Source organism: Protopterus annectens, chromosome 13.part0, assembly GCF_019279795.1.
Source record: "Protopterus annectens isolate FY-2018-M chromosome 13.part0, PAN1.0, whole genome shotgun sequence".
In the NCBI taxonomy this organism is placed as follows: domain Eukaryota; kingdom Metazoa; phylum Chordata; order Ceratodontiformes; family Protopteridae; genus Protopterus; species Protopterus annectens.
In genome coordinates, this window is record NC_056747.1 from 1156406153 (window position 1) to 1156423477 (window position 17325).

The following is a 17325-nucleotide window of genomic DNA, read 5'->3' on the forward strand; positions in this document are numbered from 1 at the left end:
AGTAATTAATCAAAGAGGAGGAGAACTGAAATTTCCTGCACTGTTGTGGGGAAATAAAAGAAGTAATCCAATGAAGTGTGACAAGACAAATAATGTGGTGATGAGATATCAAAACCAGTGAACAAACAATGCCTTAACAATGGGACAAGCATCAAACTGATGAGCTAGACAGGTGCAAATACTTATCAGTGCGCCTCGTACAGATGACATCAGCCTCACAGGAAGCTCAGTGCTGAAGGTGCCAGGCCGGGGAGGACAGCAGTGAGCAGATGATGCTGGCTTGTTTATGCTGGGTCGAGGGAATAGTCAGGCCCATTGCTCTACTGAGGCTGAGTGTACAGCAGTATGATGGTACAATGTCAGCAGCATTCAACCACGATGAAAGGCAAGCATACCAATTACAGTATGCTGTAGCTCGGCATGCACAATACTGTCCATTTATGGAGGCTAATACAGTGGCCACTGTGAGGATCAGGGGAAGTGCCTAACAAAACACAGATGATGGCTGCCAGGATGACAATCTCCAATTGCCAGCTAGCATCCTGTGATAGGAAAAATAGTCAAATGAAATTAATAAAAATAAGAATTGTCGAGACTAAAAGCAATGTCAAACCATTAGGTTTTGAGGAGAACTTTTAAAACCAGATAATTTTGGGGATTCCCTCTATGACTAGGAGAGGAGTTTCTGGAATCAAGGGGATGATAAAGGGATGAATTCCAGAAGACTCAATGTGGTTAGTTGGGGCATACAACAACCAACACTGAAAGGCCTAGCTGGACAGTACAGGGCAAAAGGGGAAAGCTATACCCCACTACTGAGAGGTCAAAAGAAAGAAGGTGCTTGGCATAAGAGGCATCCTGAAGGCAAAAGCTTGAGACTGTTCTACAATAATGTCAGGAAAGCCACCACTAAGGTCAACTGCTACTCCCTACATAACATTTAAACCTTTGCATAAATCTGACTGTCAGTGTAAGGCATATTTTATACTTTAACTGGCCTGACATGACCAAAACATCTGTATCCTCAATGTGTGAGCTATTTTTCCAATACCAAAACAAGGACACACACTGCATTGTGCTAAATAAATGCTGCATGAAGCACATGTGTATCTTTAGTGACCCATAATGAAACGGGGTCCACTGTACATTAACTATTTATGACAATGTTGCACTGTTCACAACACCTACAAGGGTGTGCCCTTCTCTTTTGCCCTTGTATGCCTCCCCCATTTTATTTCCCTCTAAACAGCCAGTCTAGTTTCTAGCTGTTTTGTTTACAAGCCAGTCCCCTTAATATTCCATTTTTTTTTTCATATTTTAACCTTTTATGAATTTAACAGCCAAGACTTGGAGGATATTCATACCATATCCATATGTTTTTAATAACCTTTATTACATTTTCACTAACAGGCATACATACATTAATTGAAAAGAAAACAAAAATTAACATTTGTCATATTTGTGTATTATACATTGCATAAATGTTTTCTTGAATTTTAAAAAAATATTCATGCGATCATTATATAAATTGCTCAATTAATGCCTTTCCTTAAACTTTATTCTTCCTTTTGAACATTACTCTGCATGTATTATTCCCAAAATATCATTTCTATATAATTTGCTCCTTCCCTTTTCTAAAGATCCCACCACTAGACCTTGTATCTCCTTTACAACATTCTCATTTACAGACTGTTTAGATTTTGATTTCTTTTTTCTAGTAATTGCTTTTGGTAGCCAACAACAGTAAACTTACTAAGGCTTTACTTCAACAGGATATTCAGACCCTATATCCCAGATGAAAAGAATCATTTCTTTGATTATAAACAGTTACTCTCCCAGCATTTCTGAAAGAATACTCCAAGAGGATTTTAAATCTGCCAACTTGTTACACCCCAGAAAAAATGTGTTCCTAGTTACCTCTGTCTTTCTATCACAGCTATAGCATTTGTTATCTACCTGACAAAAATCTCTGAAGTCTGCTTAGGGTATAAAATGCCTAAGCAAAATCAAGTAAAAATACTAAACCTTCAGGAGTTTGGTCACATACTTGGTAGCCATACAGATTTCCTTCCATTGTTCTTTTGTAAATTGCCCTTTCAGTCTCTCTCCAATCATTTTGAAACTCCTCTGACTGATCCTTATAGTTATCCAGCAATATTTTCTATGCCTATTAATTATACTTTTGCAACAGCAGCTTCTGTTCTAAACTCAACTAAAAACTTTACCACACCTGGTCTTTCACTTAGGATTGATATCACAGTATAGGCAAAAAGAAAGATAGGAATCCTAAGTAGGAAGACAGTCTCAAACTTACAGCCCAAACTTCTGTGGCTGCATATCTTTCCCATCCAGTCATTTGCTCCCAATACCTTGGCTCTTTTGCCCAGGGGTCTTCCCAGCCAAGTTTTTTCTTGCTCCTGCTTCAATATTAAAATCTGTCCCTATTTCTGGGTCTTTGTCCCCCATTATTTATGGTGTTGTCCAGATTTCTTGCTCTAAGAAGTTGAAAGGTATGTTTGGAGTGTCATGCTTCAAATCCTTCAGAGCATGTACTTCTACCACATTTCTATGAGACATGCATGTCAGATATGTCCCTATTCCTGCAACTGTCCCCGCATTATGTTGGCCTTTGTGCAGATGTCTTGAAGTAACAGATTGAGAGCCATCAGTGGATTGTAAACACAAAGCCTTGATGCCACATATGTCACAATTTCTCTTAGGCTACGGATTAGCTTCTGCAACTTTAAAATTAATGGAGAAATTCTGGCAAATAAAACAATATATCCAATACTCTTCATGCCATACTTACCTGCTAGCTAGGAAAACAAAACTGACAAAAACATCCACTGAGTATATGAAAGAAAAATTACTGATAATTTTACAAAGTACCTTGCTCGTGAGACAAATGTACACAGTTCATTGTATGCAATGAGAAAAGACAGACTTTCAGGTGGTTAGGTCACTAGTTTATGGTTCGATAGTAACTACCAGCAAATTTCTGTTTGAATTCTAACCAAAATTCTTTGGTTTCCAAAGAATCACAAAGAAAAATAAATAAAATAATCACATATGCAATTAGCTGTAGAAGTTTCAAATGCAAAATCCAAATTAAAAGTTAAGAAATAGTTAGGGATCTGTACATATATATGAAGTAATTAATCAAAGAGGAGGAGAACTGAAATTTCCTGCACTGTTGTGGGGAAATAAAAGAAGTAATCCAATGAAGTGTGACAAAACAAATAATGTGGTGATGAGATATCAAAACCAGTGAACAAACAATGCCTTAACAATGGGACAAGCATCAAACTGATGAGCTAGACAGGTGCAAATACTTATCAGTGCGCCTCGTACAGATGACATCAGCCTCACAGGAAGCTCAGTGCTGAAGGTGCCAGGCCGGGGAGGACAGCAGTGAGCAGATGATGCTGGCTTGTTTATGCTGGGTCGAGGGAATAGTCAGGCCCATTGCTCTACTGAGGCTGAGTGTACAGCAGTATGATGGTACAATGTCAGCAGCATTCAACCACGATGAAAGGCAAGCATACCAATTACAGTATGCTGTAGCTCGGCATGCACAATACTGTCCATTTATGGAGGCTAATACAGTGGCCACTGTGAGGATCAGGGGAAGTGCCTAACAAAAACACAGATGATGGCTGCCAGGATGACAATCTCCAATTGCCAGCTAGCATCCTGTGATAGGGAAAAATAAGCTAATCACCTCTTGCCCCATGGAAGGTATGAATGAATGAGGAAATTAGTCATGGGAGGGCCAACGGTTGTTAGGCAGCAGAGAAATGAAAGAATACTAAGAAGTTGCTTACTTGTGCATTAAAATTAAATGAAGAAAAGCATTGGAGGTGTTACAACAGAAGCCAGCTTCTTCTTGAGAAATGCTGACAAGCTGCAATAAAATGAAGCTGTTTTAAAATCTAGGGGAGTCATGAATATTTTGGCCACATTACAGCAGACTTGTGCGTCACTGTGTATTTTGAGCCACTGTGTTTAAAACAATTTACATCTATTTTTTTAAAGGTAGTTTACATATTTCTCATGATGCCCTGAAAATAGGAGATTTGTAAATATTTTGTGCATACAGGGAGAGTGGCAGCAATGATTACAAATGGTTTACTATAAAAATGTTGAAACACAAAATCTTGAGCAAAATGCTGAAGAACGTAGTTTTGAACTCCCACACTTGCTTTCACTTGTTCATGGATAAACACCGCTGCCAATATCCTTGTTCCTGGATCCACAACACTGCAAGATCCTTGTTGCTGGATCCACACCACTGCAAGATCCTTGTTCCTGGATCCACACCACTGCAAGATCCTTGTTCCTGGATCCACACCACTGCAAGATCCTTGTTCCTGGATCCATGCCACTGCAAGATTCTTGTTCCTGGATCCACGCCACTGCAAGATCCTTGTTCCTGGATCCACGCCACTGCAAGATCCACAGCAGCATTCGTTCCTGGGTTAACAGTGATAGGACATTTCAATATTTTTTTTATATTCCATTCTTCTCTATTCATACCCTGCTTGGGGTGTTTGCCGCTTTTCCTATTTGAATTTCTTACTGACATTTGATATTTACTTTTCAAGATTTTGTGTTTCAATATTTTTGTAGCAGATCATAGCAAATCTTCCTAGACCACACCATTTACTTGATATTAATACCCTTCTTCAATGCATGCTGTTTGGAGAAACTGTTTTTTATTGTTCTGTCAAATTTGGTCACACCATACTTGAGTCAACATCTGTTAAATTGACCCAATTTGGTCGACTAACCAGATGGTCAATAAGCATGTCAGACTAACCATCCATGGGTATATTCTTTTCCCTGTGGAATGTGTGACCTTGGAGATAGAATATATAATTAGCAGGGTGGGGGGTTGAGACCCCTGCAGGGGTGGGGGGTGTAGAACTTTCCCCAAAAAATTATGCGAGACTTTCCCACAAAAATTATGCTTTTTTTTAAGTTTTACATGCACCACAATTAATTCTCAGTGCATACATACTAATGTAATGACATGCATAATGCTGATCAAAGTACAGTTCAAACAAATTTTATATATATATATATATATATATATATATATATATATATATATACATATATATACATACATACATACACACACACACACAAAATGAAGTATGCAGTGGTATATTTATTTTAAAAAAGGAATAGTGTACCTCTTTTTAACACCCTTCCAACAAAGCAGCTTCAGTGTCCGATTCTGAAGAGTAAAGTACCCTCTGGCAATGTGAAACAAACTGCACTTCATCACCCCTTCTGTAAGGGCACACAATTACATTAGTCTGTGAGCACATTGTCTTCATGTCACTGTGCACCAAAGAAGAATGTAACAGGCTGGACAAAAAGCCTTCACAATCCAGTATAAACCACAGTCACAGTCTTGCCTTTCTGGCAGTTGTAACAAAAAGCAGGTCGACCCTTGCACTCATGAAGCAGCAAAACCTCTGTGACACTCCGAGGAATGTTCTTTATATAGCATTAAAGTGATGCAAGCATCAGCACAAGGAAATGGACGCTACAAAAAATGACTTAAGCCTCTTAAAATATCTGTAGTTTTGCTTTTATACGCATCTGCCTCATTGCTGTCTTTTCTTCAAAATGGCTTGTATCTAGCAATAAAAATAACTTAGCATTATGGACTGCTGTGACCATTTCTTCAAGTGTAAGCAAAGTGTAATATTGACTTTTAGTCATTTTCTCACACGTTGCAGCTCAAGGCAACTGTAGTAATAGCCACTTGAGGAGAAAACAATGTCGAACAAGAAAACAATAAAATACACATCAGAGCAGAACAAAATAATACAAATATTTATTACACGAGCTGTTTTGCTCACAAAGTAAATGTAATGTCAACAAAAAATGAATAAAACATGACTGCTGATTACCACAGAAAATAATCAAATGACATGAATTAACATTTCACAGGCTGTTGAGCACACTGAAAATGACACTTACTAGTTTGTCTCAGTAGTCATGGTTTTACAATTGTATCAGTTTAGATCACATTCTCATTTATCAACGTTTTTAGCATTATACCCTTCAACATAAACTTAAACGTTAATCAATGAGTCATGGGTACTCCAGAGCATTAAAATGTATAGCCCATTTGACTCCAAGTTCAAGTTTACTTAGGTGCTTGTTTCCCAAGCACTAAAACATTACAAATATATAATATTACAACAATAGTTTGAATAGTAAAACACCACAGCAATAAAACAACACAAAAATACATATTTATAATGCACAATTAGTTAAAAAATGCTAAGACTGGCTAACAAGTAAGGATAATACTTAACCAATGCAAAGGTAAGTGTTATGCAAAATGCTATATAAAGCAAAACTGATAAAACAAAGCAATGCGTGATGGGAAAAGTAAAGCCAAAAGAATACAAAATCTGAACTGAAAACTGAAAACTATAGTCAAATGAAATTAATAAAAATAAGAATTGTCGAGACTAAAAGCAATGTCAAACCATTAGGTTTTGAGGAGAACTTTTAAAACCAGATAATTTTGGGGATTCCCTCTATGACTAGGAGAGGAGTTTCTGGAATCAAGGGGATGATGATAAAGGGATGAATTCCAGAAGACTCAATGTGGTTAGTTGGGGCATACAACAACCAACACTGAAAGGCCTAGCTGGACAGTACAGGGCAAAAGGGGAAAGCTATACCCCACTACTGAGAGGTCAAAAGGAGAAAGAAGGTGCTTGGCATAAGAGGCATCCTGAAGGCAAAAGCTTGAGACTGTTCTACAATAATGTCAGGAAAGCCACCACTAAGGTCAACTGCTACTCCCCAATACATAACATTTAAACCTTGCAAACTTTGCATAAATCTGACTGTCAGTGTAAGGCATATTTTATACTTTAACTGGCCTGACATGACCAAAACATCTGTATCCTCAATGTGTGAGCTATTTTTCCAATACCAAAACAAGGACACACACTGCATTGTGCTAAATAAATGCTGCATGAAGCACATGTGTATCTTTAGTGACCCATAATGAAACGGGGTCCACTGTACATTAACTATTTATGACAATGTTGCACTGTTCACAACACCTACAAGGGTGTGCCCCTTCTACGTTTATTAGTGCCCTTGTATGCCTCCCCCATTTTATTTCCCTCTAAACAGCCAGTCTAGTTTCTAGCTGTTTTGTTTACAAGCCAGTCCCCTTAATATTCCATTTTTTTTTCATTACAATATTTTAACCTTTTATGAATTTAACAGCCAAGACTTGGAGGATATTCATACCATATCCATATGTTTTTAATAACCTTTATTACATTTTCACTAACAGGCATACATACATTAATTGAAAAGAAAACAAAAATTAACATTTGTCATATTTGTGTATTATACATTGCATAAATGTTTTCTTGAATTTTAAAAAAATATTCATGCGATCATTATATAAATTGCTCAATTAATGCCTTTCCTTAAACTTTATTCTTCCTTTTGAACATTACTCTGCATGTATTATTCCCAAAATATCATTTCTATATAATTTGCTCCTTCCCTTTTCTAAAGATCCCACCACTAGACCTTGTATCTCCTTTACAACATTCTCATTTACAGACTGTTTAGATTTTGATTTCTTTTTTCTAGTAATTGCTTTTTTGGTAGCCAACAACAGTAAACTTACTAAGGCTTTACTTCAACAGGATATTCAGACCCTATATCCCAGATGAAAAGAATCATTTCTTTGATTATAAACAGTTACTCTCCCAGCATTTCTGAAAGAATACTCCAAGAGGATTTTTTTTAAATCTGCCAACTTGTTACACCCCCCCAGAAAAAAAAATGTGTTCCTAGTTACCTCTGTCTTTTCTATCACAGCTATAGCATTTGTTATCTACCTGACAAAAAATCTCTGAAGTCTGCTTAGGGTATAAAAATGCCTAAGCAAATACTTCCAAGTAAAAATACTAAACCTTCAGGAGTTTGGTCACATACTTGGTAGCCATACAGATTTCCTTCCATTGTTCTTTTGTAAATTGCCCTTTCAGTCTCTCTCCCCAATCATTTTGAAACTCCTCTGACTGATCCTTATAGTTATCCAGCAATATTTTCTATGCCTATTAATTATACTTTTTGCAACAGCAGCTTCTGTTCTAAACTCAACTAAAAACTTTACCACACCTGGTCTTTCACTTAGGATTGATATCACAGTATAGGCAAAAAGAAAGGATAGGGGAATCCTAAGTAGGGAAGACAGTCTCAAACTTACAGCCCAAACTTCTGCGTGGCTGCATATCTTTCCCCATCCAGTCATTTGCTCCCAATACCTTGGCTCTTTTGCCAGTTCTTCCCAGCAAGTTCCTGCTCCTGCTTGCCTGTATACTATATCCTACTTGCAGTTATCTCTATTTTCAAAAGATTTTTTTTCATTCCCATGTTGGCTTAGCTCTTAGAATACTTTTTGCAACTTTATGAATATAATATTCTGTACGGTTATTTTCCTTAAGGATCTGCATTCCAAGTCCTACTCTCTGCTTATATCTTAAACCCACAACTGTTTCTTCATCATCCTTTTCCAATTTAATTTATAACCTTCTGCTTAAATTACATATCTGAGCCTTAAATGTGTAACTCTAAAGTGTCCATTTAAATTATGCAGTTATAAACCAGCCTGTTCTATGGGGGAGATCAACTTATCCCATTTAAATCTTGTCCTCATCCCCTTCCAAATAAATTCCTTTGCCTCTTTGTTAATTATTCACAGACTGTTACTAGCTAACAATGACATGGGGGGGGCCTTTATAAGCCTGGCCAAGTTTTCATGAAAGAATAATAATGTCCCGTATAGGACATAGGACATTGAGGGCCAGACATTATATGCTACCACTGTCCATAAGAGACATGGGTGCCAGGCCTGGTGTAAATTTCCTATTCTCCATCCACTGGTCTAGGTTGCACTTAAAACTGAGTAATAGATAAACTCGGCTTCACATAGATAGGAGGCCTATTCCATGGGACAGGCAGTCCCTGGGACACATATATATATATGCCTCTCCAGCATGTTCTGTTTAAATCACAAACTTCAGGTCCCCAAACCTTACATTTCTGGTACTCTTTGACTTACAAATATGTAGGAGATTCATAAGTGTGGGATTTGTGGATGCCTTTTAATCCAAGCATAGATCACCCCTCAGCAATATAGAGACTTAGAGCGAAAGGGCTTTAAGGCGCTCTGCATAAGGCAGGTTCATTATGCCTTGTATTCTTTTTATAAGAAACCTCTGAGGTCACTCTAGTTGCTGCATATACCTGGTTAGGTATCATTGCCACAATTTCTCTAGATGATAAAAATATGTTTGGACTACATATAAAACTAAAGGGCTATTTTCACTGCTTGTTTCTTATTATCCATGTCTATAATCAACAGTCTCCAGTTTTTCAGTTTTTGTATTATCTTCTGTTTAGTCTCTTTCCACACATCCTTAGTTGCCATAACAGAATGCTTTTTAATCCATCCTTCTAGGTACTTCATCTTGTGTCCCTGTACATATGGGTAATGCTGAACCAATTTGTGTGTGGGTAAATAATTTACTGGCTATTAGGTTTATAGGTAAATTCTAGGTTAGCTGCCCTTCTGAGACATTTTAAGCATAGCCAATTTCCCAAAGGTGAGAGTCAAGCCCTGTACCTTGTGTGTGTGAAGTAAACACCTTAACCATTATGTCAACCCTCCCCCTTATATAAGTTTATGCAGTCCTCCACTACCATAAATTATGCAGTTGAGTTTCACACATATAGGGAAATCACAAGGATCAACCCCATCAAAGTGTGCAATGAAGAACCTAACACTGGGAACAACCACCTTCCTGATTGTGGTATCCGTCTCCCCAGGTAAAGACTGTGGTATCCTCCTCCCCAGGTAAATACACTTTTGTTTTATATTCATTTATAATTCATTAATGTTATATCTGGAAAAGACCTGAAATCAAAATATTTTGCACCACCAAAATGTCCTTTTCTGGATTTATCAAGTACAACCTGCAAACAAAACTAACTGTTCTGAGTATCATACCAGTTATACCCTTGAATGTGACACCTCCTGGCTGGTTCCTCTATTCAAACACAGCTTGTTGGAGAGGAACCCTTCTACCCTACCATGGATATTGCCAAATGTCTATATTTTGGCCAGTGTCCTATGTAGTACAAACAGACAAAGTGGGAGCAAATTTGTGTGTCCGCCAGAATAGCACTGAAGGCTTCTTCTACAATGTTCTGGCGAATGACCCTCTCATGAAAAAAAAAAAAAGGTAGTTAGTGTGCTACATCAAGCAGACTGTCCTTAAACAACATTATGTTTGACTTGTTTGGAATTGCTGGAATAATTCAAATAATTATTGTTATACACATCCTTCCTAAAAATATCTTAAAGAATCCTGCTGCCATCAGTACTTTGAAACATAGTAATGTCTATGACGTTCTTCTGACACAAGCTCTGTTGCATCTTAAATCTCAAAAAAATTAGAGAATCCACTAACATGGTCACAAAAAAATCTGACCTTGTTGAAGCTCTCTCCTCATGAGATAAAGAAGTTGTCAATGTATCAGCCATAAATCAACAAGTTCTCGATGGGTTGTGATTGGATTCTCGTTCTTCAGACTGTGTCCAATAAAACTGCATTATAACCATAAGTCAGTTTGGCTCTAAGTAATTCTAAATATGTTAAATTCTTCTTCTTGAGGGATACCTGCATATAACAAGACTACATCTGGAGTGTCTCTTATCCATGTTCATTCTATCTTGTAAGAGGCAGGGAATGTTCAAAACTACAGGTTTAAAAAAAAAAAAAAAAAAAAAAAAAAAGCTTCAAGGGGTTCGGTCTTTGAATCTCAGCAGAATCTATACGATAAAGGAGGATCCCTAAGTTTCTGCAGAACTTATCTTAGGGATACTGAAAGTACAACATGTCAAGTATGTTTAATTGAAAAAAATTCAAACACATCAGAGATAATTTCCTTATTTTTGACCTATCAATACATTAATCACTTTTGCAAGTTTTAAAAAACATAAATCTAAACGTGCTTTTATAATGTATAAATGTGCATTTATTAAATCAAAGGAAATGGTCTTATCTGTTTTTCTTGTACTTTTTTGTATTTCTTTTTTCGTGTTGTTATTGCATGGTTGACCATTTTGTTTTGGATTATTTTGCAAGTTCTACCGATATCATTAGGTTCCATCATTCTGTCTAAATTTACATTAGTGAATCACTGGGTCATTCTACCAATATACCTCCTGGTACTCATTGTAGCCAGATTCCCTGCCTTGTCTGCTAACATAACCCCACTTAATGCTTTTAATACACTGAAGAAAGACTAAAAATTGGGCTTAGCTTCTGCTGTGAGGATAGACCTAATTTAATTTAAAAAGTAAAGCACATTGATAAAGGGAGGCCAGTATATGCTGGGTTTCCTCGATGAGAAATATACATCAACATTCTACTATCAAGAAAAGGCATGCAAGATTCAAAATACAGACATTTTCAAGGAAGAACAACAAATTAACAATATCTGGGCATTTCCCTTGCACAAAAGGCAATTTTTTTTTCAAACATTAAGTTTGATGTCCGTGAGTATTCAGGGCTTTATATTGACTGTACACTGTCCATTCATTTCATCTGTGCTTTCCACTTCTGGTTGTTCCATTGGTTTATTTCCTCCTCTGGGGGTCAATGAGGGTTCAGAGGTTGGGGGTACCAAACACCCTGAAGCCACTTAAATCAGACTCTAAATGAAATGAATGGCAGAGCTGGGAAAATCCTGACCTAAAAAGCACTATTAATTCATTGTTATTTCCTGGTTTGTGATTTCTGATTGACAAGAATGTAAAATATTGGACCATTCATTTTATCACCCAAAATCCTTTCAATATTTGTGCCTTTTCACTTGCTCTGCATGAACACAGCTCTTATTAAGACAACATTGTTTATTAAACCCCAAACCAGTCCATCTCTTATTAAAGAATCACATAACTAATGCATGCACACCTTTTTGTCTACTTACTTATCTCAGCACCTACAGTCTCTCTTGTGCCCTTCTGAAGAAAAATGGTGAATAAGTAACAAGTTCTTTCTAAGCGCACAATAATTGTTGATGTTGTCTCTTACTGACACTACTTTTTACTTTCTTCGCTTCAAGAATTTACAGTAATGTAGCACACAGTACCTTTCAGGCTTTTCAACTATTCCATTCACAGTTACTGAAAATTAAATTTCTGGATTCAAAACTTAATTTTCTGCTAAATTACTTTGCAGTGATATAATTTTTTTTGGAACAGTTTTTAAATGGAGATTATGCCCCTGGATCTCTAAACAAAAACTCCCGTAAACTGCTAGATTTCTTCGCTTCTGACACAAAGTAATGCTTGATTGTTCACCTGGATATTTGGTAGAGAGCACAAACATGCTGAATGTCCTCCCAGCCTCCATGAGGATTTTACTCAGACTGCCTTTTAGAAAGAGGTGCACCACACAATATTCCACGCCATATATCACATGAATCATCCTTTAAATGTGAGCTAAGATCAGTTGTCGGAAAGGTTAAAAACTGTACGGATGTGGTTTATTCCAACACCATGGCAAACCAAATGACTACTGAAATATATTTTAGCAGTACAAGTCAGTTCACCATGTTACAAGTAAGCATTGTTACCTGTATGATGTTTCTTCCACTCTCTCTGCAACACCCATCACAATAAGCTTGCTTCGCCCCTCTCTCTCTCTCTCTGACACATACACATTATATATAGGTTGCCAACAAGTTGTCAGAAACTCAGCTGAACAAAAGGGAATTAGTGATTCTGCTAATGGAGAAGCCAGAAGAGAAACGTACGAGTGACCAAGTGATGCCAGCTCACCCATCCATTAGGGTGGGCAATTTCTGGTCTTCTGCAATAAGGACACTTGTTGGAAGATATATATGCAGCATGTAGTACAAATGTGTGTGTGTGTGTGTGTGTGTGTGTGTGTGTGTGTGTGTGTGTGTGTGGAAGTCCGACCATTCACCAAAACTTCACTACATCGAATGGCAACTGATCAAGCACAACTTCTCAATCAGCACCCAATCAAAAAAAAAAAAAAAAAAAAGCAAATATATATATATATATATATATATATATATATATATATATATATAATGTATATATAAATAAATAAAAGTAGTTCCCCACTGTAGTGCAATCTTGGAGTTGGTATATATAATTAGCAAGTCTGCTGATGGATGGATTTCTCTTCTGGCTTCTCCATTGGCAGAATCACTCATTTATCCCAGGCCCTTTGTGTCTCAGTCTGGGCTTTATGCAGTTTTCACCATGGAATCAGCAGAGATAACTTTCCTTTCTAAATTCACCTCAGGATATTTTTTCTTATTAGCAATGAACAAAAAAGCTTTTCTTTAACACTCTGCTCAGACTCTTTGTCGAGGATTATCCTTTTTTAAAATTTAATAACCTACTGCTTTGCTTCAGCATGTCTTATTAAAACAAGACAACACACAGCAAGGAGTGTTTCCTGATTTTATCAAGAAAAGGATACAAAAAGGGCAGTGAGGGAAGGAAAACATACTCTAAAAACATTAAAATCAATGTTTGCTGCATTAATTCAGCTACTAATATTGCATTGTGCACTTTGGAAAAAGAGAAAGAATCATTCACATCAAGAGATAAAGAAATGACATTAATTATTGCTGCCATAGACCATATGTTCGACACTTACTGCATACTAAAGTTGGGAGTTTGGAATCCATGTTCTAAATTCAGAGTTAATGCTCATTAACTGAACTTCGAGGGTAATGATGAGAAAGACAAGGAATACTTATTAATGATTACACTGCTTCACGTTCACATTTCCTGATAATTATCTCATGGACTTTGTTTTCGAATTAATCTGCTTATCTGGTCTGTACTTCTACTACTGCCCTTGGGTGCAGCTAATTACGACACAGATCTTCCACCTCAGCTTGTTAGAAATCATTGGAAAACAAGAGATGTAGACTTCTGACAGCAGTCTGCAAACTGTCAGACTGAGCGAGCATGCAACCCCTTCATGCATTCACACAGTTTGAAACAAACCAGCTGTGGTGTTCATAAATGCACTTTTATCATCAAAAACAAAACTCTGAGTAAAATGAAAAGATGTAGCTACATACTTTGTTTCAGTACTTTAGCCCTTTCCGCCTTGTCAGTTACCAGTGGTACAGGAATTCTTCTGCTGTCTGTATAAAAGGGGTTTCCAGCAGGATTAAAGTACCGCCAGTGGAGATAGACCATAGCCATAGCAAGCACAGCTCCGAGCACAAAAATAAACCACATACTGAAGTGGAACTGAAGCACAGACAGCCACTGCTAAGATGCTATAATGCTGCCTTTAAGCAATTACCCTGCAAGACAATAAACCACATATTAGTGCACTAATCAGAAGATAATATTGTTAACAATATGTCAGGTCCTACCCACTATCTCTTATCAAAATTCATACATATTGGTGTCTTTTCCCACAGACACTCCCTCTTTGCCAGTAATAGTTGTATAATCCTTATTTATGAGCCTTCATCCACACAATTTTTCACTTATTTTGTTTCGGTTTTTGATGCAATCAGGCATAACCTTCCACACCTTAAAAAAACGACCCCATAGAATATATCCAAAGGATGGCAAAAGACCTCACCTTTTAACCAGATTCAAACACTCTAATTTAAATGTTAACTCATTTAAATTCATCTAGTTTCAATAAAAGAAAAAATGAAAACTTTTGTTAAGAAGTAAGTAAAGGATCGGGCAAAACTCTTTAATGGCAATTTTATCAAAAGTAATGTAATGGAAGTTGTTAACAAAAAGTCAAGTGCTACATACATTGCTTATGTAATTTTTAATAGTTTTCATTTGAAGGGTTCAATGCATTTATCAGTATTCCTAACTCAAGAGTCTGATTGTATACCTTTTGTAAGCACTTGTAACATACTCAGCACAGCACTATTTCATACTCCATATGCTACTGGCGTCCACGGTGGTGCAGTGGTTAGTGCCGTTGCCTCACAGCAAGAGGTTCTCTGGTTTGATTCTCAGCTGTAGCAATCTTCTGTGTGGAGTCTGCATGTCCTCCCTGTGGTCAAGTGAGTTTTAAAGACATGCAGTAGATGGGTGTGCCTTCTGTGAAGAAGGAGTGCTGGGCTGGCAACTTGACACTGTAAAAACTCCACTACCAATCAATCTGAGGACTGGTGATCCATTGTGGCAACCCTTAATGGGAGAAGCCGAAAGACACTGCTATTACGTAGCACTGTAATAGGTAACAATGCAATTCCAGCACATTTTTAGAACCCAAGAACTAATAAGGAAGATGCATATATCCAACCAGTATACCAGCCCACACATGCATTTTAACTTATAAGCCCTGACATATAACATCACTGATGTGCCCAGGAAACTAAAGCAATACTACTACATATCATCATGTCCAAAAAAGCCCAGGAGCTCTGGTACCCAAACTATTACCCCTCCTCAATGCAAACATTTCATTCAATGCAAGATAGGACATCAACTTACATTACCCCTCCCCACTCATTCAGCATATATCTACACGAAACAGAAACATTACCACATTCATGAATAATTTACAGGGGTGCTAGTCCCTACACCCCAGAATTCCACCAAGTTTTTATAATTAACTAAGTTTGTTGCAGCCTGGTAGAAAGGGATATTTGCCCTAACAGGGCAACAAAGTACACATTTGTTCACCAAGAACAATACATTTCACTGCCATTTTTGGTAAATGAATTACTTGACGCAGAAGTTACATACACGTCTAAAAACAGCACTGTTGCAGATCTATAAGGAGTACTTTAATACTGGTACCATTCACTTGTAATCATGGAAATGTCATTTCTGAATTGCAAAGTTGCATTACTAATTCATGTACAAACCCTGTGCATGTGTAAATTTGAACACTTAATGGTTTAAAGATTTTCTAGTGTTAACATTTGAAAAATAATAACTAGGTGAATTTGTTTTATTTTCTGTAGTGTACAATACTTGCTTTCAGAGGACAGCATTTCTAGAAGTGTAATTTGATACAATATATCCACTAAGGTTTCCCAGACGCTACAGGAATAAAGCAAGAAGTGAACATAAAATGACCACTAGATGCCCTGGCTGTGCCCTAGATGACCTGAGAGCATTTCATGGCTTGGACACTGGAAGAGCTGGGCAAGGATGGGTTGAAGTGAGCTATTGACCCCAGTAATGGGCGTAGGACAACAGGACAAGGCCCTGGTGATCCCAAGCTAGTAATAGCAGCTTTCAGGAGGTGTGTGTGTCTTGTGTGTGTGTGAGACAGACAGACACAGAACAAAGACACAACATGGGTCCAGTGTAGGATGGCACTTGCCGATGCAGGTGTCCATGTCAGCTACCAGGGTGAAATGCCATTAAAAGAAACTATAATGGCTGCATGCCTGAAAGCTTACACAGATATCTATTACCCATGATAAGAAGGAAGACCAATCTGTAGATCAATACGTGTGTATATATATCTTTAAGAAGCTATCGAAGGGCTTGTACAAGTGTATAAATACTGAGCACGTGCATAGCCTAACTGCCATTTTGTAATTAGCTGCAGAGATGTAAGCATGTATGTATGTAAGCTCTGTTTGTTAACTAGTTCACTCATATTTAATGATACTGCTATCCATCCTGATGTGTTTGTATGTATTAAAGCATCAGAAAGAAACCCCAAGCCATATTGTTTTATGTATTAGAGACAAACAAGTGACACGGTGCCAGAAGTGGCATGTCTAAAAGGACATGGAATCAGAAGAGGCATATCTAAAGGACATACAGCCAGAAGCTGCATACCGAAGGGGCATGAGGTCAGAAACAGCTTGGCTAAAACGACTTAAGCTAAACTGGTCCAAAATGAATTTCAGGTATTAAAACTTGCTCAACACTATTTCTTTTCACATAATATGAAACAGGGCATACAGGACATTCTAAATGACATATCCATAAACATATGTATGATATTGATAAATTATACGGGGAAATGACTGCATTTTCACAAAGCATATGTATTTTCATATTAAGCAAAGATATCAGAGTTTTCAGAAGTGTATAAAGTGTTTGCATGTTTGTGCAGTGTTACAGTAACACTATTTCCCCAGAGTACAGCCATACAAGGCATATTTCACAAATAAAGCATTTCAAAGAGTTTATAGTGCATTTGAATGTTATTACAACCTCACAACACTGTTTGTTCATTCATAATTACAAGG

The 17325-nt window shown here is 37.3% G+C and overlaps 1 protein-coding gene and 1 non-coding gene across 2 annotated transcripts in view; both read right to left on the minus strand.

Annotated features, from left to right (window-relative positions):
• RETSAT (retinol saturase) overlaps positions 1 to 17325 on the minus strand; it is a 549255-nt gene that overhangs the window by 461156 nt on the left and 70774 nt on the right. Inside the window, exon 2 of the mRNA XM_044055153.1 lies at positions 14206 to 14436. Within this exon, the coding sequence (XP_043911088.1) occupies positions 14206 to 14368 (163 nt within the window). The 5' untranslated portion in view covers positions 14369 to 14436. The remainder of the gene's footprint in view (positions 1 to 14205; positions 14437 to 17325) is intronic.
• On the minus strand, positions 9743 to 9902 carry LOC122788433. Its single transcript, XR_006362660.1, has one exon. It is a non-coding gene; the product is annotated as a U1 spliceosomal RNA (small nuclear RNA).